General features: G+C 37.4%; 1 protein-coding gene across 3 annotated transcripts in view; it reads right to left on the bottom strand.

Annotated features, from left to right (window-relative positions):
- Positions 1-25,435, bottom strand: part of LOC149832041 (hyperosmolality-gated Ca2+ permeable channel 1.5-like) — a 138,023-nt gene that overhangs the window by 29,878 nt on the left and 82,710 nt on the right. For all 3 annotated transcript variants that reach the window (XM_090014277.1, XM_090014278.1, XM_090014279.1), the window contains exon 11: positions 6,197-6,430. In XM_090014277.1, the coding sequence (XP_089870403.1) occupies positions 6,197-6,430 (234 nt within the window). The remainder of the gene's footprint in view (positions 1-6,196; positions 6,431-25,435) is intronic.

The raw sequence follows: 25,435 nt of genomic DNA, 5'->3' as shown, positions 1-25,435 counted from the left end.
AAATTTCCACGCCCATAACCAGATGAGACAACTAAAGCAGATGACTGAGTCACAGACTGAGAATGTCGAAGAGAGATCGCAAGTCTACTCAGACGATTATATGCCTCAGCAAGAGTAGGTACATCTGAACCAGTCAACATTTGGACTTTTGCAATAGAGAATTCTGAAGATAAACCTGTAAGAAACTGAGCAACCATAGTTTGTTCTTGATGATCCTTTTGTTTCGAACAACAAAGAGGTCTGTGAGCATTAAGTCTTTCAAAGGCAGCTTTTACGGAGGCATAGTACTGGGCCAAGGTTTGATCTTCCTGCTGTAAATTATATATTTCCCGTTTAACTTGCAGGATACGACTCACATTAGTCTCTTGTGAGTACGTATCTCGAAGATTGTCCCACATCTGTCTGGTTGTATTATAGTAAATTAAACCATCTGCAATATGAGGTTCGACACTATTCATAATCCATGACATAACTATGTCATTATCTTCATTCCAGGTAACATATTTTCCCACCTTTTCATTGGGTTCGTCTTCCAACAAGACATGTTTTCTACGATGTCCAGATACCGACATCATAAATGTTCTGGACCACCTAGCATAGTTAGTTTCATTCAACCTTACAAACGAGCCATACGAAAATGGATTGGCAAAAGCTTTATATTCTCCAATATTTTCCAATTTTGAATCACCTTTCGGAGTTTCAACCATACTTCTGGTTCAACAAACAAAAAAAAAACTAGACAGACTCCAATCAAATCAGAGAAACACGTGTACCACCCACACATCAACCGATATGACAATCAGCAACTGTTCACACAAAAAAAAACTCACTACAGTAAGGGACAACAACCCACAACCATAATTTTTTTTTCAGCACGTCAGTGAATCACGACCAACATAACTCTGCATACGCAGAACCTGGTTCATAACATGGGCTGCTCCTCGAACATATACAGCTCGACAATCAGTCATTTTTCAATCACAAGCAACACCACTACTTTTTTTATTGCTGTTTCTTCAAAAACTAGGAAGTCACAACATGAACTCACGATAAAAAAAAACTCAAGGCCCCAAATATCAAGGTATCACGGCTGAAATCAAAACATTGATAGATTAACACATTCACGGCTGAAATATCAGGATAGAAGCACTGATATCTTTCACACATTCACGGCAGATCAGAAAGCAAATAGATTAACACATAGGAGCTAACGTGGTTCAGTGCAAACTGTACCCATGTCCACGATATCAAGGTCTCACGCCATGAAATCACGAAAAAACAGGGCCCAAACATATGCAGAATCACCAACAGCAACCGCAGACTCACCAGGGAATGAAATAACTAACATTCGTCAACACTTACCGACAACAGAGTCAACTTGGAATGAAATAAGACTCGGCAACAAAGAACCACAGCAGGAACTCACAACGAAGAAGAAACTCGACAATAGGTAGTCACGAAACAAAAAAAAAAAACCCGAGAAGCTACCAAACCCACAACAAGCATCCACAACCAGCAGCACGCCCAGATCTTTCATCAGATCTTAAAAAAAAATTTAATCGTTGACCTGATTGGAGAAATAGTTTCATTAGATAGAAGTTTGATCACGATCGAGAAAACTTCCACGATCGACTGTGCTTTGATCACACTCGATCATGCTCCCACGATCACGATCGGCTATCGATCACGCTCCCACGATCGGCTAAGCTCTGATACCATGTAGAAGATGCATCGAACCCTAGATAGAGAGAGAAGAGAGAGAGAGAGAGAGAGAGAGAGAGAGAGAGAGAGAGAGAGAGAGAGAGAGAGACGGCTGCACAGGAAGAGAGGACTCGATACTTGTTATTAGGGTCTCTCTCTATGTTAAATAGAGAGAGGCTTAAAGAAAAAATTACAGCCAAGTCCATAATAAAGGCAAAATTACAAATAGCATTAAATATAAAAGAACGTCACTTAAAACCACTTGTCTTCAACAGAGAGCAGTTAAGAAGAGTTGAAAATCCAATGAAAAGTTGTTATAGTTGACCCACCTGTCAATGGGATGTCGTATGCGGTTTGATTTTCTGACCTCAAGAGTACGAGAATGAGTCGGATTGCCGTCTGAGACATGATCTGAATGACTTGATGCTGTCGGTCTTTGTCTAGAATAGACAATGCCTTTGTATCTACCTGGTACTTCTTCTGTATTCTGTGATCCCGACGTCCCAGTGTCTTCAAAACTCTCTTCTTGCTGCACACAATCTGAGGAGCATGCTTCATTGGAGTCAACAAAAAGTTCTGAACTCAACCACGGATAGTAAACTTCAGTTGACATATTCGTTGCATCAGCTCCGTCATCAAAATTTTGTTCATCAAAGACAACATTTCTTGAGATTCTGATACGTTTGTTGATGGGATCATAACACCTATATCCTTTGTAGTCATCTGCATATCCCACAAACCTACATTTCTGGGCTTTGTCCTAAAACTTGTTTCTCAGAGACTGATCAATATGCACATAGCAAACACAACCAAAGACACGCAAATCATGATAACTAGGATGAGCTCCAAAAAGACAGTGATAAGGAGACTTATTTTCCAGAACAACCATGGGCAGCCTATTTATCACATGCACGGCAGAATGAAAGGCTTCTGTCCATAGGTTGATAGGGAGATGACTGTCATGAATCATACTCATGGCACTTTCAACAATATGTCTATGTTTTCGTTCAGCAATCCCATTTTGTTGAGGGGTGTGGGGGCAGGACACCCTTCTTCCTATTCCATTATTTCGAAGAAAAGAAACAAAATCACGGGATGAGAATTCCCCACCTCCATCACATTGAAAAAATTGAATGGACTCAGAAAATTGATTTTTGACCAAGGAAAGAAAATTTTGAAACAAAGAGAAGACTTCCGACTTATTCTTTATGAAATATATCCAAGTGTATCGAGAATAACTATCAACAAAGATTAGATAGTATCTGCTTCCAGATCTAGAGACAATTGGGGCGGGTCCCCATACATCAGAACAAATAATCTCAAAAGGTTTTGAAGCTCTCTTATTAATGGAATGGAAAGGCAATACATGACTCTTACATGAAAGACAACTGGAACACTTATGACTGCTCTCATTCCCATTAAGACTTTCTTTTGGAATGAGAGTATTAGAAACAAGTTTCTTAATGAAATGACTCACAATGTCCTAACCGACTATGCCATAAGAATGACTTATTACATTCAGAAATACTAAAAACACTGGCAGAAGAAGATGAACACGACTCTAACGAAGGCTTCGAATTCAGATGAGCAGGGCGGACAACATGACATGGAGCTTCTTCAAAGACATACATATTGCCTCGTCTTTTTCCTTCAACGAATGTTTCCCTCTTGCGTAGGTCCTTGACCTGCACAGAGAAGGGAGTAAATTCAACTGAAGCATTATTATCATCAATAAGCTTGGAGACAGAGACGATGCTTTTCTTAATGTCAGGAGCATGAAAAACATCAGAAAGAGTAAGAGTGGCATGTGACATAAGAATGACAGTTTTTTCAACATGAGTAACAGGATGGTGGGATCCATCTCCAGTAACAATCTTACTTTTTCCAAAATAAGGAATAGGATTAGAAATCATACCTGCATCACCTATCACATGAGTCGCTGCTCTTGAGTCAACAAACCAAGTGCCTTCATCACTCTGTTTCAATTTCAACTCTTACAAGGCAGATATTAGTAGATCTTTGATCTCTCCACTATCTCTGGTATTTGTGAACTTTCTTTTCGTTTCTGTCTGTGGGCCCTTTCCTTTATTCTCTGGATTGTGCCAACAATTCGCCTTGATATGCCCCTTTTTGTTACAAAAGAAGCAAGTGGGGCCGAATCTTGATCCCTGCGCATGGGCAGACATATTTGGAGTGGGAAGCAGACCACGCCCTCGGTATCCATTTCGCCCTTGTCCTCCTCATCCTCGTCCTCTACCATAAGTCACTCCTGTGGCAAAAGCTTCTTGAGAATTTGTGTGGATGTGAGTTTCTTCAGAGAATCCCTTCAGAGTCATTTCATACTGAATCAATTTCGCCCGTAACGCATCGAAGGAAGGAAGAGCAGGAAGGCACAATAGTGAAGTGACTATCATATTGTAGTCAGATCCCAATCCACTCAGAGTTTGCTGCACCATGTCGTTGTCGCTTACGACACATCCTATAACTGCAAGCTGATCTGTGATGGTCTTTATCTTGTTCAAATATTCCATGATGGTCATGGATTCTTTTCTTAACAACTGAAATTCTCTTTTAAGGAAAACCATCCTTGCTTGAGAAACCTGCGAATACGTCTGAACCAGTCGCTCCCAGAGTTGTAGCGCTGTACAATTGTCGGGAATGGCAACTAGAACTTCTTGAGACAGGTTGAGGTGATGTATGCAACAACTGATTGATCTTTCCTTTCCCAATTGAGAAATTCTACATTTTTGACATACACGATCGAACTCACCCCTTGATCATCTTTCTCTTCTCTCGGGACAAATTCTGGTGGAACAAGAGTGGTTCCGTCCAGGTGACCTAAGAGACCTTGACTCCTTATAAAAGAAATAATTTGTCTCTTCCAAATCAAGAAATTTGAGGTATTCAACTTTTCAGAGATGAGTTGGTTGAGGAAGCTTGAAGAAAGATTTGATTGAGAGTGATAAAGGTCCATTTGAAAAGAAACAACGAGAATGTCAACCAGAGTGTTCACAAAAAGTTCAGCCTTTTTTTTTTTTGGAATATAGAATCGCAGGCTGTCGAATGCAGGGAACTCAGTTTCTGAACCTTTTTTGTGCAGTCCAGAAACTGAGATTGATGAGATGAAGGATGCCTTCACACGTTAAAAGAACCCCCTTTTTTTTATAAGAATAGAAATAGATAATCAAAGGACAAGTTTCACAGTATAGCAGTAAAGAATAAAAAAAAATCGAATGTGCAAAGACAGACTTAGAGGAGATTAGGTAAGGCAGATCAAGAAAATAAATTAAGGAGAGACAGTGGGTGTCTGTGTTCACGTAAACGTGAATCACAGATTCACCAAAAAAAATGAAATCCACGTGAATAGAGGTCATGTGGATCACGGTTTCACCAAAGGAAGAAACTCATGTGAGGTGTGGGTACACAGTAGATTTCAGAAAGAGGGGAGGAAATGGGGAAGAACAAAAGAAAAACCCACGTGAGGTGTGGGTACACAGTAGATTTCAGAAAGAGGGGAGGAAATGGGGAAGAACAAAAGAAAAAAAAGGGGAAATGGGGAACAGAGAAAAAAAGGAGAAGGGGAAAGAAGAACCTCGATTTTCCGAACTTCGCTCTTGCCGGAATCCTTCTCAGCCTCAGTCGGATCTATGCTCTGATACCATGAAAGGTTTTCACCTATAGAGAAAAGAGAGAGAGAGACGAAGAAGAAACACAAGTTTTTTTGCTATTACGCTTTCTGTTTTTCTCATATCATAAAATCGTGACCTAAAAGATGTTTTATAATGTTACAATACAGTGATATGGATTCGGGTCTGGTGTATCCAGACCCGATAGTCTAAGTGGGTTATAATACATAACTATGAATATGTTACATGGCTGTACACAATCCATGGATCGACGTGGATCGGGTCGGATCCTTTCCACCTTTTTCACATAGTGGCTCTACTTTTTGTTTCTTTCAGTCTCTTTTGCTTTTGTCTAGTGGTTTACTTCACTATAGGTTTGAGTATGAGACTACTTTTGAGATTGTCTTTAATTCATCAATAAAATGGTTTGGTTTGGTTTGGTTGTGGATGATAAATGTAAGTTCGTTTGTGGTGTATGGTTATCTAGCTGAAATTGGAACTGTAAGGACCCTGAGTCTATGGGAAGTTTTTCGCAACTCTTAGAAAGCAAAAAAAAAAAAATCGCATTTTCCAAGGGGTATGAGTTGGGGTCGTTACAAAACTTGTGTGCCTACATGAAAAAAGCAACATATTAAAGTCTCTCACTCTCTCTCTCCATATATATAACAGTGCATCAAGTGAGCCTGAAACAAAGACTCAAACTATCCTGTGGTTGTTCATAATCTCTTTGAGCGGTTTTGTTTCGAAATCAAAGAGAATAACACAAGTTAGACAACAAAAAATTTCAACTGTTATCCGAAAATAAGGAAATGAAACAAATTGTCAATAAAAATATTAGTGTAACAGAATTGGAATACTATTCCACTTACCTGTAGTGGAAACCTAACAAATGCAGGCTCATAGCGGCTTTTGCAGAATCTATGGAACCAAAAGGTCAAAACTGGAAGAGCAATAAGCAAGGGGCCTGTTTGAGCAGCACCTTTTGTACTTAATAATCCCATTAGGAGCAGTTGTGAAATTATCAAATTAGTAATAATCCGACTGTGCACAGCTGGCCAAAAAGCTGCCGCACTCTCATACTCCTGATTGTAAACATTTATTATCTGGACAATAACAATACGTTTCAGAAAGGAATATTGCCCAGCCAACAAAATCTGAAGGAAAAGGCATCACGCATGCAGAATACACACATGAAGGCATTGATAACATGCAGATGAGAGAGTGAGAGAGAGTATAAAACTGTTAGAATAAATAAACAAACATTGACAGCTAAATAATTCAAAGCCTTGAATTTAACAAATCAATTAAGTCAATATCATTGCATGCAGGATGGAAAGATTGACACATCAAAATGTATGAATCTTGCAAGGGACGTAGTGTTCCTCTAACTTGATTATACCTCAGATGGTTTTCTCTTGATTTAGCCTAATCTAGCTTGTTATTAGATTTTCTTTGATGCAAATTTCATTTGATCAGCAAACAACTCAGTACAGCAGCAGACATTGTTGTTGTACTCTTTTTTCTGGCATTTTGCATTTTTTATTTGTGCATGTACCATATACAGACATACTATGCAATACATATGACACATTACATGGTACAATGCATATTTCGTGCTTTCTATATTCTTCATATTTTTGTAATAAACTAAATAGTGGGTGTGTGTCAGGAACAAACACCAAAGACGCCCTTGAACTGTTTTTGGAAAATAACCATATCGTGCCAGCTGTGTCAGTGCTATACTAAATATAAACTCATCTTTGCATTTTTGTTATCTGCTTTCAGAACTCTCGATGGTTTTCCTAGCACCATCCAGAATCTGAGGGGAAGTGTGGAAGCATGGCTTCTGCTTTCCAAGCTCTTGATTATTTTCTTTGCACCATCTGGAGTGTGAGGGGGAACTTAGAAAATAGTTTTCATTTATATATAGAGCACAGAAAATTGTTTATGTGTGTGTGCTTCTGTGTCTATGGGTCTTTCCAAACTCTTGATGGTTTCCTTGCACCATCTAGGGTCTGAAGCAGAGTATGGAAAATATTTTTCACTTGTGTGTGTGTGCATGTGTGTGTGTAGTATGTACGTGCATGCTTGAAAAATTGGTTTAGTTTATTTATTTTTTTAAATAACAAGCTACAGTCTATAAAAGTTTTCTTTTTATAGATTAAATAAAGAACTGTGACATTCTTGAGTCACCGACTTAAAAGTTGAATTTAGCCAATATGAGACTGAGTTCCAGGATAGCCAACCATGCTGACATTAAGTGCATAACTGTCAGTTCAAAGATTCATGCTTGTACATATAGGCTCATAAACATTAGCAGGAGGCATTTTCTGTTAAATTATGTACCTAAACATTTAATGTAATATATATATTTTAGATATATAAGGTAATACATATACATATATTAATATATATGTATATGTATCTACTTATTATATATATAAAATATATATTTCTATTTGTTTAGCCGTAGGGGTAGTTTAGTCTTTTCCTCTATTTTACGCACATTCACTTTTTGAATGTGATTGTAAATTTATTTTTTTCTTTTATTTCTTTTTCATTTTTTATTTTCTTTTATTTAATGTACCAAAAGGTACCTTGGGAGGCCCACTCACATAGACGTTGGGCCCCTCCAACGGTCACATTTGTGACCATTGGAGGGGCTCCAACGTCTATAAGTGGAGCCCCTCCAAGACCCTCTTTGGTGTTGTTATAAATAAGGGTTCTCCCCTTTGTATTCTCTCATGGCTTTGAGTCAAAGCCCAAGTGCTCAATAAATTGATTCCATTATTTTTATGCCTTTGCGCATTTGTGAGTTATTTGTGAGTTGTGCTTTTGTGCACAAGTGTTCTAAAGTGTTCTTATTGTGCATTCGTGTCGGGTTTATTATCAAGAATATTAAGGTCTTGATCTTAGTATCTTGTTGGAGATACTTTTACATGGTATTAGAGCCTCGTTGATGGAAGAGGATCGTGCATCTCGTCACTTGTGAAGTACCTTGAAAAACGTGCCCTCAAGTTAGTGAAGTTTTGGAGTAAATCATCTACTTCGGGCAATACTTAAGAAGCAACTTTTGTCAAGAAAAGCTTGAAAATCCTTTAAGGTACGCATTATTTTTTATCGTCTTTCCTCTATAATGGGTGAAAAAGATTCCCACTTCTCCCTTGGGTTTAAACTTAGTGGTTCGAACTACCATGTTTGGGCCGGCAATATGAAAGCCCATATCAAAGGGAACGGCCTTTGGGGATACGTTCAAGGTTCCATATCCGAACCCGAACCCAAACTTTCTATCATAGAGAAAGGGGATATTAAGATTCTTGAAGGTGAAGATAGACAAAAGGCCCTAGAAGAATATTCCAAAAAGCATGATGAGTAGGAAATGAAGAACTTCAAAATATTGTCTTGGATTTTTTCATCCGTTGAAACCAAGATCAATGCCAACATCATTAAGTTTAAAAGGGCCTCCGAAGCTTGGTTGTACCTTGAAAAAATGTATACTTCAAGGGACTTATCTCACAAATATTATCTCCAAAAGAAAGCTTTGACTCTTCAACAAAACGATTTGTCTATTCGGGAATATTTTGCCGAACTATCATCTATTTGGGGCGAGCTTGCTATGCTCAAACCAAAATGGAGCGAAGAAGCCATTGAATTAAGACACAAACAACTAGAGGAAGATCGATTTTTCAACTTTCTAAATGGTCTTAGACCCGAATTTGAGCAAATTCGGTCCTCTCTTCTATCCGCGTTCACATCTCCCTCTATTGAAGATGTCATCACCAAGCTAAGTGGTGAGGAAACACGTATGGGGATTAGTAAAAATAACTCGAGTATCCTTGTTACACCTTCTCAAAGTGATTATAAAGTGGTTAATGTTGTATCAAGACCCGGAAATAATTTGAAGACCTACAAACCACCCCATTTCAAAAATCAAGGGCAAGGAGGAAATGATCGATATGGCAAGAGAGACTATAGCAAATTAACTTGCCATTTTTGTAAAGAACCGGGGCATATCAAACCCATTTGTCCCAAATGAAAGAAATTTCTTGCCGGGGCTTTAGCATCCCAATCAGAGGAACGATCTTCGTCATCAAATGAGTCTCTTTCGCTTCAACAAATTATGGATGCTCTTCAACCTCTTCTCAAAGGAGGCATTTCTGGAGCCGCTATGTCATCCTCTTCCTCTCTCGGTAAGACATCTTGGCTCTTTGATTCCGGTGCTTCATTTCATATGACTCCAAGTCTTTGTTTTCTTTCTGATTATTCTAAAAATTTTCTTTCATCTTTTGTCTCAACGGCGGATGGAACACCTCTTGAAATTAAAGGAATGGGCAATTTTGAAAAACAAGACTTCTTTATCCCAAAAATTCGTCTTATACCAAAACTAAACTTAAATTTACTTTTCGTTTCTCAACTCTCGAACTATGGTTGCGATATAAAATTTTCTTTTGATAAATGTTGGATACAGGATCGCCAGTCCGGGAAGTTGATTGGGGAAGACTCTAGGAGATGAGACCTCTACTATGTTGATTTTCTTAAAATTCCCAAGAATCAATTTTGTAATGTTGCTCAAAACAAAGATATTCATGTATGGCATAAGAGATTGGGTCATCCCAACATTGTTAAAATCTCTTATTTGCCTTTTATTAAGCATCTTTGTAATGAAAATTTTGTTTGTAATGAATGTATTCTTGGAAAAATGAGAAGTCTCCCTTTTCCTCAAAGATCCATGTTTACAACAAAACCTTTTGAAATTGTTCACTCCGATGTATGGGGTCCGACTCCGGTGATATCTAAGGGAGGTTTCTCATACTATGTTGTCTTTGTGGACGATTTCACTAGGTTTAGTTGGATATATTTTCTTAAACATAAACATGAAGTTTTCTCAACTTTTAAAACATTTCATATGATGGTTTTAAATCAATTCAATGGAAATTTAAAAATTCTTAGAACCGATTCGGGTGGCGAATATCTTTCTAATGAATTCAAAAGTTATCTTGAAAATTATGGAATTCTCCATCAAAAGTCTTGTCCTAAAACCCCTCAACAAAATGGGTTGGTTGAACGAAAACATAGGCATATTATTGAAACAACACGAACTTTGCTCATTTCGCAAAATATTCCGAAAAAACTTTGGGCTGAGGCAGCCCTTACATCTGTCTATCTCATAAATAGACTTCCATCTAAAAACTTGAACAAGATTTCCCCATTTGAAAAATTATACGAAAAAGAACCTGATTACAGCAGGTTAAGGGTTTTTGGATGTAAATGTTTTGTCCTTACTGATAAAAATGACAAACTCTCCCCTAAGGCCATTCCTTGTGCCTTTCTTGGTTATTCTAAAACTCAAAAAGGCTTTCACTGTTATGATATTAAAAGTGATAAACTATATGTTTCCAGAAATGTGAGCTTCTTGGAAAATATTAGTGGTTTCGAAAAACTTGAAACTAATGACGAGAATATAGACTATTCCTTCCTGTTTGATTTATTGACTGAAGATGATGATACTAGTGATGATGAATCAAATCAAAATGACTTAAGTAATAATGAAACCCATTCTGAGTCCTCAACACATCAATGAAGAACCACATAGAGATCCCATAACCTACTCTCATAGAGATAGGAATACTTTCAGAAGTGCTCTCGAAAGATATAATAGTGAGTCTACTCCTTCGAGTAAAGAAAACATTCACAGGACCGAAAGATCAAGAAGACCCCCTTCTAGGTTCATCTCATATGAGTCCTTTTCACCTAAATATAGAGCCTGTCTAAGCGTCATTCACTCTTACATAGAACCTAGGAACTTCGAGGAAGCACGAAAGTGTCCAGAATGGATAGTCGCTATGAATAATGAACTAGAAGCTCTAAAAAAAGCAAAAACATGGGAGTTTCAAGACCTTCCTAAAGACAAGAAAGCAATAGGGTGTAGATGGGTGTTTAAGGTCAAGACTAAGAGTGATGGGTCCCTTGAGAGATATAAGGCCCGTTTAGTTGCAAAAGGATATGGTCAAAAATATGGGATTGATTATGGGGAGACCTTTGCCCCGGTAGCTCAGATGGTCACCGTCCGATGTCTTATAACCGTTGCCTCAATCAATAAATGAAACATCTATCAGATGGATGTTAAGAATACTTTTTTAAACGGAGATCTAAACGAAGAAGTATATATGGATGCTCCTCCTGGAATGGAGTCTCCTAAAGGAAAAGTGCTTCGCCTTCGGAAAGTACTTTATGGTTTAAAACAAACTCTCAAGGCTTGGTATGATAGGTTTAACTCCGTAATGTTAGAAAATGGTTTTTCATCCTGCTTTACTGATACTGCTTTGTTTGATAGAAAATCTAATGCAGAGATTGTTATTCTGCTATTATATGTGGATGACATGCTTATAACTGGGAGCGATTCTAAAGGGATTAAAAGCATAAAATCCATTTTAAAGGATAAGTTTAAAATGTCTGACTTGGGTTTCTTAACTTATTTTTTGGGTATTGAGGTAGCACTCTCATAGAGAATATTTTTTGTCTCAAACTAAGCTTGCATCTGAGATTATTGACAGGTCAGGTATTACAGACGATAAAATTTGTGAAACTCCTGCTATAGTAGGAGCTAAAATGAAGATTGATGATGGTGTTCCTCTCTCCGATCCTACTCCCTACAGGCAACTAGTAGGATCGTTGATGTACCTAAGTATCACCAGACCAGATATATCACATGCGGTGCATACGGCAAGTCAATTTCAGCATGCACAAACTTCTGTTCACATGGGTGCTATCTTACGTGTCGTAAGATACCTAAAGCACAATATTAATAAGGAAGTTTTTCTGTCTTCCTCTTCTGAGTTAAAATTAATTGCTTATACTGACTCTGATTGGGGAGGTGACCCAAATAACCGTCACTCCACCACTGGTTTTTGTGTATTCTTAGGAGACTCATTGATCTCATGGAGATGCAAGAAGCAGCAAAAGGTGTCTCTATCATCAACTGAAGTCGAATATCGTGCCATGGCGACTACTACCATGAAAACTGTTTGGATTCATAAGTTGCTGGGACATGGGGATCACTATTGAAGGGTCTACCAAACTTTGCTGTGACAATAAAAGTGCGATTTATATTGCTAAAAATCACACTTTTCATGAGCGGACCAAACACATAGCGATGGATTGTCACTATGTTCGGGAGGCGTACCTCAAAGGAATCATTGACCTTCCATATGTCACGTCCGAATATCAGTTGGCGGATTTCTTCACTAAAGCCTTGTGTGCTCCGCGTTTCAACTTTCTTCTTAGCAAACTCTCGGTCATCCTGCCCTAAGTTTGAGGGGGGTGTTAAATTATGTACCTAAACATTTAATGTAATATATATATATTTTATATATATAAGGTAATACATATACATATATTAATATATATGTATATGTATCTACTTATTATATATATAAAATATATATTTCTATTTGTTTAGCTGTAGGGGTAGTTTAGTCTTTTCCTCTATTTTACGCACATTCACTTTTTGAATGTGATTGTAAATTTATTTTTTTCTTTTATTTCTTTTTCATTTTTTATTTTCTTTTATTTAATGTACCAAAAGGTACCTTGGGGGGCCCACTCATATAGACGTTGGGCCCCTCGAACGGTCACATTTGTGACCGTTGGAGGGGCTCCAACGTCTATAAGTGGAGCCCCTCCAAGGCCCTCTTTGGTGTTGTTATAAATAGGGGTTCTCCCCTTTGTATTCTCTCATGGCTTTGAGTCAAAGCCCAAGTGCTCAATAAATTGATTCCATTATTTTTATGCCTTTGCGCATTTGTGAGTTATTTGTGAGTTGTGCTTTTGTGCACAAGTGTTCTAAAGTGTTCTTATTGTGCATTCGTGCCGGGTTTATTATCAAGAATATTAAGGTCTTGATCTTAGTATCTTGTTGGAGATACTTTTATATTTTCACCCATTGTTCCATACTCTCTATAAAAGCCTTGCATTAGCTCGTTTGCAATTTGTTGTCTATTGTTGGAAATATCCAAAATGTAAATCCTACTGGATTCATGAGTGGTGAGTGCATTACACTCCACTGTCAGCATGATATAGTCAGGAACCTAGAACTGGATGTAATGAGATATGCGGAAATACAAAGAGTGCTATAAGCACTTGTAATGTCCTACAATGGACAATCAAAAGAGACAATACCCAAGTCCACTAAGGGACAACACATACCCTAGCCTTGAGAAATATAAAAGCCTCTTTATTGAGAGAGAGAGAGAGATCAAGCATAAAGAAAATACAAAGGGGTTCACCCCTATTTATACAAAGAGAAATGAGAGAAAGGGAGGCCACATGGCCTCAAAAGAAGAGCCACAAAGGGGGCTCCCATGGAGTCGTTGGGAGCCCCCAATGGTCACAGTTGTGACCATTGGGGGCCCCAACGACTCTATGGTGGGGTCCCTTAAGTGGTTAAAAAGAAAGGAAATAAAAAAAATACAAAAAATAAAAAAGGAAGAAAAACAAGCACCCCTATCGGGTACATGTGAAATGACCATAATACCCCTATCAGGTATTATGGTGTATTTATAGAAATACATATATGTATATATATGTATTGATACATATATTTTAACACCCCCCTCAAACTTTACGGGGAGACGACGAAAAGTTTGCCAAGAAGGAACATGGAGCGGGGAGCAGGAAGGGCTTTAGTAAAGAAGTCCGCCAACTGATATTCTGAAGTGATATATGAAAGGATAATTGTTCCTCGTAAAAATTCATCCCGAACATAATGACAGTCTATCTCGATATGTTTGGTGCACTCATGGAAGGTGTGATTGCTTGCAATATATAAGACACTCTTGTTGTCACAGCATAACTTTGAAGCTCTAGCAATATCAACCCCCATGTCTTTGAGAAGACTGCGAAGCCAAACTAGTTTCATTGTTGTGGTTGTCATAGCTCGGTATTCAGCTTCAATATAAGATAGCAAGACTTTTTGTTGCTTCTTGCATCTCCAGGCAATTAAGGAATCTCCTAAAAAGACACAAAAATCGGTAGTTGAGATTCTATCATTAGGATTACCTCTCCAATCAGCATCAGTGTAAGCAAGAAGGTTTAATGAAAAAGATGAGGATAGAAATAGCCCTTTATTTATAGTGTTTTGATGTATCGGATGACCCGGAGCACGCCGTTCATATGCACAGTTGTAGGAGCATGCTGAAATTGGCTTGCAGAGTGAACCACATGAGCAATGTCTGGTCTGGTGATGGTTAGGTAAGTGAGAGATCCAATGAGTTGCTTGTAGGGTGTGGGATCTTCCAGAAGAACCCCGTCTTCCAACCTTAATTTGACATTAATGACCTCTAGAGTCTCTACCTTTTTATCATCTGAAATGCCAGAATTTGTACATATATCTGCAACAAGCTTCATTTGTGACAAAATATATCCTCTAGGAGAATATGCAACTTCAATACCAAGAAAATATCTAAGGAAGCCTAAATCAGACATGTCAAAATTATTTTTTAACATGGTTTTAACATCAATAATACTATTTTGATCATTCTCAGTGATAATCATGTCATCAACATAAAATAATAAGATAACAATGCTAGTACCTGCACTTTTAACAAAAAGAGCAGTGTCAGTATAACAGGAGTGAAATCCTAATTGAACCATGATATCACTAAAACGATCATACCAAGCCTTGGGAGCTTGTATAAGACCATATAAGGCTTTTAAGAGTTTAAGGGTTCAACCTTGTCCAATATTAATTCCGGGTGGTGAATCCATATATATACTTCTTCATTTAAATTCTCATTTAGAAAAGCATTTTTCACATCGAGTTGATATATAGGCCATTTTTTGATTAATGCAACAACTATTAGAGTTCTGGCACTAATCATTCAGGCTACAAGAGCGAATGTTTCTTCATAGTTGATTCCATATTCTTGCGAATATCCCCTCGCTACTAATCTGGCTTTATATCTTTTTAAGGATCCATTGCTTTTAGTTTTAACTTTAAATACCCAACGACATCCAATAGGTTTTTTATGTAGAGGGAGTTTGACTATTTCCCAAGTATTAGCCTTTTTAAGCGCATCTAATTCTATTTTCATTGCTTCAACCCAATCTAGTAGAGTTTTAACTTGATTATAATGAGTGGGTTCATTGTAATAACCCAAATTTTTGAGTAATTTTATGCATTCTGGGTCTGAGATCCGTTACCCGGATCCAAAAGAATATAATTAAAAAGTATTGGGTAATTGGGGGTGGACCCAAATAAAGCATACTATGGATCCATCAATCCATTTTTTTGACCCGGATCCACGTTAGAGTGGATCCGGTACAGCGGCACCGCGGGTCGCGAGACCCGTACCCAGAGCCGGACCCGGACCCGGTTCGCTGTTTATAAACACTATATATAAGAATCGTGCCTGGCATGATTCTTGTGAAATTAAAACAAGAAAGGGAACGGGGAGGGTTACTGCAAGATTCTTGCTGGGGTTCGGTTCGATAAATGGGAGGAGAGGACCTCGCCTAACCCACCTCTCTCGCCTCCCTCTCGGCTCTTCCCTCCCACCTCGCTGGATCCCCTTCTCCTCGCCGTCGACGATCTTGCACTTTCCTGCAGAAGCACCGACGCCGGAGGAAGCCGACCACCTGCAACTGCTGTTGCCGACACCTCCAACGATTTTTCATCCTGAAAGAGGTAGGATCCTGTGCTTTCTTTGTATGTATTGACTGATTTTGTATGGGGTTGGGTTGGTAAAGGGCAAGAAGCTTAGATCTCGCATGCCTTAAACACCAAGTGCGATTCTGGGCTGCCGGAAAACCCAAGCCTGTAAGTTGGGGTTTCGGCAGCTGCGACAACAAGTTGGAAGGGGGTTAGGTGTGTGCTGGCATAAACCCAAATCAACTAATCCTGGGAGTCGGGGTTTACGGTCGTGGTAACAGGGATTTGGTGAGTCCAAGAACCCAAATCTACGATTTGGGAATTTGGACTGACAAGGAAGAGAAATCTTGACTGTCAAGAATGGGAAATCTTGACCGTCAAGAAGGGGGGGGGGGGTATATCAACCCTAGTCCGAAAACCCCAAATCTACGATTTGGGGGTTTCGAATTTTTGTTATATAGAGGGGGTTTGCATACGATCATCAAGGGATTCCGAGTGTTACTTCGATCTTGCTGTCATGTGTTTCAGTTTGAACTGTGCCAACAACGAATGATGAAATCTGTGTATGTGTCTTAGTTGATTTTCGTATTTGAAATTTCTGTTTCGAGGGTATTAGTATGATTTCGGCAGCCACTGAATACGAATGTGGATTCTGTTCATCTTTTTCTGAGTTTTCCCTTGTTTTGTAAACCTAATGTTCTATTGTTGGACAACTGAGTTATTAGGTGTGCTTTTCTCTTGATGGGATCTTGGTAGTTTGGTGGAAATTATCACTCTATATAGTTTGAAGCTTGAATAATGAGAGTTCACTGTAGTGGTCCTCACTTTTATGCCTGAAACTGTCTCAAAGGTTCTTTGGGAATTGATGCTGGCATATTATCTTTGAAGTAAATAAACTGATTGGATGGTATTTTATATCCTTTTCTAGTTTTTGGTGCATGTATGAATCGACGTGGATGATGTCATTGTTTTGGTTTAAATTATCAGCAGATGGTATAAGGTGATTGAATGACACTTTCTCATTTATTGTTTTCTTGTCTGTCTGAATGGATTACTTCAGATAATGTGATCGTATGGGTTTTCTTGATCCGATTTGTTTCCTTAATCATATTTATTGTCTTGATCATATTTGTTTCATGATCCTATGGGTTTTCTTGATCAGATTTGTTTCCTGGATCATATTTATCTTCTTGAGCCGATAGATTTTTCTTGATTTCTGCATTGGATTCTATATCATCTACAAAGTTGTGTGTCTTGGTTCTGTTTTGGGCCCCTAATTTCATGTGGAAAAATATATAAGTAAACCATGTCTGAGCATTGTGTGCTTTATTGATTGATTAACCAAATATTTCTATTGTTATTTGGTAAACATAATAAGTTTAATGTTACTTCTGAATCTTCTAAACTGTTCTTGAAAGCGGCTAGCTGGAAATGCTATGATGGGGATTGATGTAATACCATGTATGGTACTCTGTGTTGGGTTCATACGTATGCAAATGCCGCTAGCTTGTGCTATAGAAATGTTCCTGATATGTAGATACCCATGATCTATATACTTATTATAATGATCCTTGATTTCTTATGAAGCGGCATGCATTCCATATTTCCAAATGTCAAGTTAGTTGCCTGTTATGATGTATATGCCTTACTGATTCAAATGCATGATAAGCCGTACATTCAGAAGATTAGTTGCAAAGTTTTAATGCTCAAATGCCTATTTAGTTGCATATTCGCTTCTACCTGTTAAGCTGCAAATGTTCTAATATTCAATGTTAGTTTCCAATTCTTATGATAAATTCTCTATCTCTTTTTGTAGAAAAGGAGTGTGACATATCAAAGAGATGTGTATTGACACTATTTGTTGCATATATTTAGATTATGAGAATTGCTTTTCTTTGGTTCATTATGAATTGAAAATATATAATTTGAATTGCTTGTATGCAACCTGTTACCTGTGTTGAGGAATGGGGTTGTTATATTGGTTTCACACATATGATGGTGTATTTAGTGATATATGGATATGTGCTTTGCCTAAGAGGGCAATATGAATGGGTTACCCGACGTGGGTACTTGAGTTATTGGCTAGCGTGCTATGTTAATAAGAGTGATGAAAACTTAATTGTAATTATTGTGTGCTTGACTGGTTTAAAAGCACTAGAGCACTTTGAGTGAGATTAAGAAGTCAATGTGGAAAAAGGATATGGATGGTTTATATACCTTGGTAAAGTGACTAAGGTTAGGATCTACTGCTATGGTAGTAGGAGGAAGTTGGGGAAATGCCCTGAACTTCGGAACAGTAAATAACGAATGAAACAAGTTTTTGAGGCTTACCTTGGAGAGGGTAGGTGGTACAAAACTTCGATGACTTGTGTTGTGTTTCAAGCGTGAAGCGGCTCGTTGATCCCCGTCCTCGGAGTTAGGGACCAGGACTACCTATGTGTCCTACGTTGTAGTTCCATGTCTTCTGCAGAAGTTAGGGATGCATTCTGTTTTGAGTTGAGCCCTTGGAAAATTCTCTCGGCTATTGGTCGCTTCCTTGGGGATTCAATCTCCATTAGAATGTTCGGGTTAATAAAATACATAGAATAATATACCCCCGAACGTTCTCTTCTGAGATGGTCACCTGTGCCCGTGTGTACCCACGGGGTAAGATAATTTAAACATAATTTAGAGCAGTTAGGTATCACAGTGAGTGGAAATACTGGAGATGTGTGTTTATGTTCTTTAACATGCTTTATATTTTGAGCTTGTGAAGATATAAAATTATGAAATGTGTAGATACGAGGTAGTTGAACAATTATCTGAGAGTTGTACATGTTAATGCTATGATTGTTGCAATACACATCTCACTTACTTATTAATGTTACACTCTGTTATTATTATGACTGTTGCATACCATACTTCTTTTGCTTATTAATGCTGCATACTAAGCTTTACATGCTCAGTTATGGTTGTTATATAACTGTTCACATACTCATGTATATGAATGTTGTCTTCTGTTGCATAAACATATTACTTGTTTAGACATATGTTGAGAATCACCTTTGACACTCATATCACATGCTAGATTCATGACATACCTGCATTAAAAGTTACAGTTTTCCTACTTAGACGTGGTAGTCTAATTCCTATAATTTTTACCATTTTCAGGTAAACGAGTAGACTTCTGAGCGGTTGCGGGATGAGGCATTGGATCAAGATTGTTGATTTACTGTTCCAGTGATTCCTTGGGTTTATGGTAATTTAAATGTTCATATCATAATAAAATGAAATACCTATGTTGAGTTTTCTCTCAAATGTAATGTTCTGAAATGCTTAACTCTATACTGGTTCTTCTTTTCGCTGAAAAAAAAAATCACATAAATTTGGGTTAAAAATTTCGGGGCGTTATAATTGGTATCAGAGCCTGGGAACAATAAATCAAGATCACGCCACACCCTGCAAGCGCTCTGTAAGTATAATTTATTTTGTTTTGTTATTGGTTATGTTACTTGTTCTTTTTTATTATGATGCTCATATTAGCATATAGGTGAATTCACGCCTACAAATGATTAATTTCGACTTATTAGATGAATGCTGCATCACGCCTACATAGTTTTATTATATATGATTGTCTGAAGAAATCTCTTATACTTGCGTAGCATGATTGATGTGCGTATCACGAATATCCAACTAAATTTCTTAGTAGATATGTGCGCGTGTTTCACATCGAAATCATCGAATGTGATATGATGTCAAAATTATTAGTGCACATGAAATGATATGTATGTCTTAGACACATATATGATTTGAGTCCTGTATGCATAACTCGAACTACGTAGAAGTTACGTATCTTGAGGTTTAGTTGATTCCCGATATATGCTTAGGTTCAATAATGGACTGTGGTTCATGGAAATCATATTGGCGAAAGGTGTGCTTTCATGATTTTTAGTGCCATATGTAGTGATGTGATGCATGTGAACGATATGTATGTTTGTGCCCATATCGATGGTTATAGACCCCGAGAGTGGTTATTTATACTCATGCATATATCACTATTTTGGCACCTGTTGAGAACTTGTCACCAAGGATTATCTGTGAGGGTACGTATGATTAAGATCAGGTAATTCGGTCAGAGCAATAGATCTCTGTGAGGAATTACAATGTCCAAGAGCGGGTAGCCGCAAAGACGGTGAATTCCTATAAGGAAATGTATTGTCCAAGATCAGATATACCCTCTAGGGCGGTAATTCCTTGTGAGGTCGTGTCTATCATTCTTGACTAAACCAGTAGAAAGTAGTGAACCTACACTTTAACTGACTTAGGGTAAGACTTTTCGTAAATTAGTATGGATTTGGCTATCAAAGAAATTATGTATGAATTTTGTTGAAACCGACTTTTAGCCCCAAACTTCCATTAGAAACTCATTGTGTGTTATCATAATTCTTATATGTTGAGATGTATGTTGAGAGCTCACCCATATACGTGTATTTTTGTCGATACCAAATTCCTTTAGACTACGTTCTCTACGTGAATCCTACCATGGAATTTCGAGGACAAAATTCGGGGCGTTACATTCATAATATGAATGTAAGGTTATCAAACATGCCCGATAATTGGGTGCTAAAGACTCATAGGATACAAACCTATTAGGTGGTATTGATTCTCTAGAAGAGTGCCAAATGGGGGGCTCTTTTGACGACTCAAAAATTTGAGAGTATTTCTCTAAGGCACTAATAGGCCTTTCTTGATCTCTTTGAGTGTAAACATTAATATTTTCATTACTAGAACCATTACTTGGTTGGACACATCACAAGTGTCTTCTATACTTTCAAGATGATTCATAAAATCTTCATTTATGTCATCAATAAGATCATGTAAAAACATATAATCATTTTCATTTGATTTTTCCATTTTTTCAAAACAATTCTCATCTTCTAAGAAAGTTACATCTTTTGAAATGTACAACTTGACATTTTTTGAAATCAAAACACCTATAGCCTTTTTTATTTTCCCCATAACCTAGAAAAACAATTCAATTGCCCTTGGAGACAACTTATCTCTCTTATGTAAGAGAACAAAGCATTTACAACAAAAAATGCGAAGGCGATTGAAATCCGGAGAGAATTTAAAAAGTTTTTCATAAGAAGAGGCATTCGTTAATTTTGAGGAAGGCATTCTATTGATTAGGTATGTTGAGGTTAAGACGGCTTCGGCCCAATTTTTTTTTGAATATTTCTAGAGACAAGCAATGTTCTAGCGGTTTCTATAATATGCTATGATTTCTTTCCGCTAGTCCGTTTTGTTGTGAAGTAGAGGGCATGATTTTTTGTGACAAATTTTATTTTGAGTTAAATAATTTTGGAATTCATTAGATAAGTATTCACCACCGAAATCAGTTCTCAAAGTGGATATATTACTTTGAAATTGATTTTGAATTTTTATATGAAATTCTTTAAAGAAGAAAAATACTTCCGATTTGTGACTAAGAAAATAAATCCAAACATATCGAGTAAAGTCAGCAATGAAAGTGACATAGTAGAAGTAACTCCCTTTAGACATGACCAGAGATGGACCCCAAACATCCGAGTGCACCAATTCAAAGGGTCTTAAAGAAAGAAAAGTTCTAGTTGGAAAATGAATAGTATTCATTTTTTCAAAAATACAATCTTTGCAATTAATGTTTTTTCCTTACAAAATTTGTTTCCAAACGAAAAAAGATATATTTTTGAATAGCTTGGATGACCAAGCCTTTTATGCTAAGTTTCAATACTTTTTTCTTGAATATAAGAACAAAAATAGTTTATAGGAAGGTTTAGATGATCCATATAGTAGAGGTCCCCCTTCCTATGGCCTTGCCCAATCCGCTTCTTGGACCGGAGATCCTGCACAAAGCAACCATTAGATGAGAAAGATATTTCACATCCATGGTCGGCAATTTGGGATACCGAAAAAAGATTTAAATTTAGTTTTGGAACAACTCTAACTTTTGGAACAAAAAGATTTTGTGAATTTTTTAAGTTTAGAATTCCAATAATAGAAATTTTCAAAAAGGTTCCATCGGCCGTAGAAACACAAGAGCCTTTTGAATTGGTGCAAACATCGACTAAGGCATTTTCATAAGGGTTCATATGAAAAGATACTCCAGAGTCTAAGATCCAAGAGAACGTACCGGGTGATGATGTAGACGCAATGGCCGCACCCGACGTGGAAGAAGTAGCTTTAAGGATTTGTTGAAGAGCCATGGATATTTGACTAAGGGTCTCTTTGAGGTCACCATTCTTGCCTTCATCTTCTTTGGTGGTAGATTTTGTTAAATTATGTACCTTATTACCTAATGTAATATATATATATTATATATATATAAGGTAATACATATACATATATTAATATATATGTATATGTATCTACTTTTTATATATATAAAATATATATTTCTTATTATTTAGTCATAGGGGTAGTTTCGTCTTTTCTTCCATTTTACGCACATTCACCTTTTGAATGTGTTTGTAATTTCTTTTTACTTTTTCTTTTTCTTTATTTTTATTTCTTTTATTTTTTCACTTAAAGGAACCTTGGGGGGCCCACTCAAATAGACGTTGGGCCCCACCAACGGTCACATTTGTGACCGTTGGAGGGGCTCCAACGTCTATGAGTGGAGCCCCTCCAAGGCTCCCTTTTGGATTGTTATAAATAGGGGCTCTCCCCTTGTATTCTCTCATGGCTTTGAGTCAAAGCCCAAGTTCTCAATAAATTGATTCCATTGTTTTTATGCCTTTGTGCATTTGTGAGTTATTTGTGGGTTGTGCTTTTTGTGCACAAGTGTTCTAAAGTGTTCTTATTGTGCTTTCGTGGTGGGTTGAATATCAAGAATATTAAGGTCTTGATATTAGTATCTTGTTGAAGATACTTTTACATGGTATCAGAGCCTCGTTGGAAGAAAGAAGATCGTGTATCTCGCCTCTTGTGAAGCACCTCGAAAATCGTGCCCTCAAGCTAGTGAAGTTTTTGAGTAAAGCATTTGCTCCGGGCAATATTTTAGAAGCAACTTTCGTCAAGAAAAGGTTGAAAATCCGTTAAGGTACGCTTTATTTTTCATCTTCTCCTCTCCATAATGGGTGAAAAAGACTCCCACTTCTCCCTTGGTTTTAAACTTAGTGGTTCGAACTATCATGTTTGGGCCGGCAACATGGAAGCCCATATCAAAGGGAAAGGTCTTTGGAGTTATGTTCAAGGTTCCATATCGGAACCCGAACCCAAGCTTTCTATTATAGAGAAAGGGGAAATCAAGATTCTTGAAGGAGAAGATAGACAAAAGGCCTTAGAAGAATATTCCAAAAGGCATGATGAGTGGGAAATGAAGAACTTCAAAATATTGTCTTGGATTTTTTCGTCCGTAGAAACCAAGATCAATGCCAACATCATCAAATTTAAAAAAGCCTCCGAAGCTTGGTTATACCTTGAAAAAATGTATACGTCAAGGGACTTGTCTCACAAATACTACCTCCAAAAGAAAGCCTTGACTCTTCAACAAAATGATTTATCTATTCGGGAATATTTTGCCGAATTATCATCTATTTGGGACGAGCTTGCCATGCTCGAACCAAAATGGAGCGGAGAAGCTATTGAATTAAGGCACAAACAACTAGAGGAAGATCGCTTCTTCAACTTCTTAAATGGTCTTAGACCCGAATTTGAGCAAATTCGGTCCTCCCTTCTATCGGCTTTTACCTCCCCATCTATTGAAGATGTCATCACCAAGCTAAGTGGTGAGGAAACACGTATGGGGATTAGTAAAAATAACCCAAGTATTCTTGCTACACCTTCTCAAAATGACTATGAAGTGGTCAATGCCGTGTCAAGACCCGGTAATAATTTGAAGACCTACAAACCGCCCCATTTCAAAAATCAAGGGCAAAATGATCGATATGGCAAGAGAGATTATAGCAAATTAACTTGCCATTTTTGTAAAGAACCGGGACATATCAAACCCAATTGTACCAAATGGAAGAAGTTCCTCGCCGCGGCTTTAGCATCCCAATCAGAGGAACGGCCTTCAACATCAAATGAACCTCTTTCGCTTCATCAAATTATGGATGCTCTTCAACCTCTTCTCAAAGGAGGCACCTCTGGAGCCGCCATGTCATCTTCTTCCTCTCTTGGTAAGACATCTTGGCTACTTGATTCTGGTGCTTCGTTCCATATGACTCCAAGTCATTGTTTTCTTTCTAATTATTCTGAAAATCGTCTTCCATCTTTTGTCTCAACCGCGGATGGAACCCCTCTTGAAATTAAAGGAATGGGAAATTTTGAAAAACAAGATTTTTTTATCCCAAAAATTCGTCTTATTCCAAAGCTAAACTTAAATTTATTTTCCGTTTCTCAACTCTCGGACTATGGTTGCGATATAAAGTTCTCTTCTAATAAATGTTGGATACAGGATCGCCAGTCCGGGAAATTGATTGGGGAAGGCTCTAGGAGAGGAGACCTCTACTATGTTGATTTTCTTAAAATTCCCAAGAATCAATTTTGTAATGTTGCTCAAAACAAAGATATTCATGTATGGCATAAGAGATTGGGTCATCCCAACATTGTTAAAATCTCTTATTTGCCTTTTATTAAGCATCTTTGTAATGAAAATTTTGTTTGTAATGAATGTATTCTTGGAAAAATGAGAAGTCTTCCTTTTCCTCAAAGATCCATGTTTACAACAAAACCTTTTGAAATTGTTCACTCCGATGTATGGGGTCCAGCTCCGGTGATATCCAAGGGAGGTTTTTCTTACTATGTTATCTTTGTGGATGATTTCACTAGGTTTAGTTGGATATATTTTCTTAAACATAAATATGAAGTTTTTTCAACCTTTAAAACATTTCATATGATGGTTTTAAATCAATTCAATGGAAATTTTAAAATTTTTAGAACCGATTCGGGTGGTGAATACCTTTCCAATGAATTTAAAAGCTATCTTGAAAACTATGGAATTCTTCATCAAAAGTCTTGTCCCAAAACCCCCCAACAAAATGGGTTGGCTGAACGGAAACATAGGCATATTATTGAAACCACACGAACTTTGCTCATTTCTCAAAATATACCGAAAAAACTTTGGGCGGAGGCCGCTCTTACTTCTATCTATCTCATAAATAGACTTCCATCTAAAAACTTGAACAAGATTTCCCCGTTTGAAAAATTATACGAAAAAGAACCTGATTATAGCAGGTTAAGGGTTTTTGGATGTAAATGTTTTGTCCTTACTGATAAAAATGATAAACTCTCCCCTAAGGCCATTCCTTGTGCCTTTCTTGGTTACTCTGAAACTCATAAAGGTTTTCGCTGTTATGATGTTAAGAGTGATAAACTTTATGTTTCCAGAAATGTAAGCTTTTTGGAAAATGTTAGTGGTTTCGAAAAACTTGAAACTAATGACGAGAATATAGATTATTCTTTTCTGTTTGATTTATTAACTGAAGATGATGATACT

The sequence above is a fragment of the Nuphar pumila genome, chromosome 7 (genome assembly GCF_984573655.1).
Source record: "Nuphar pumila chromosome 7, dmNupPumi1.hap1.1, whole genome shotgun sequence".
NCBI lineage: Eukaryota > Viridiplantae > Streptophyta > Magnoliopsida > Nymphaeales > Nymphaeaceae > Nuphar > Nuphar pumila.
The sequence above is the reverse complement of the archived record's forward strand: the minus strand, read 5'-3'. Positions and strand labels throughout refer to the sequence as shown.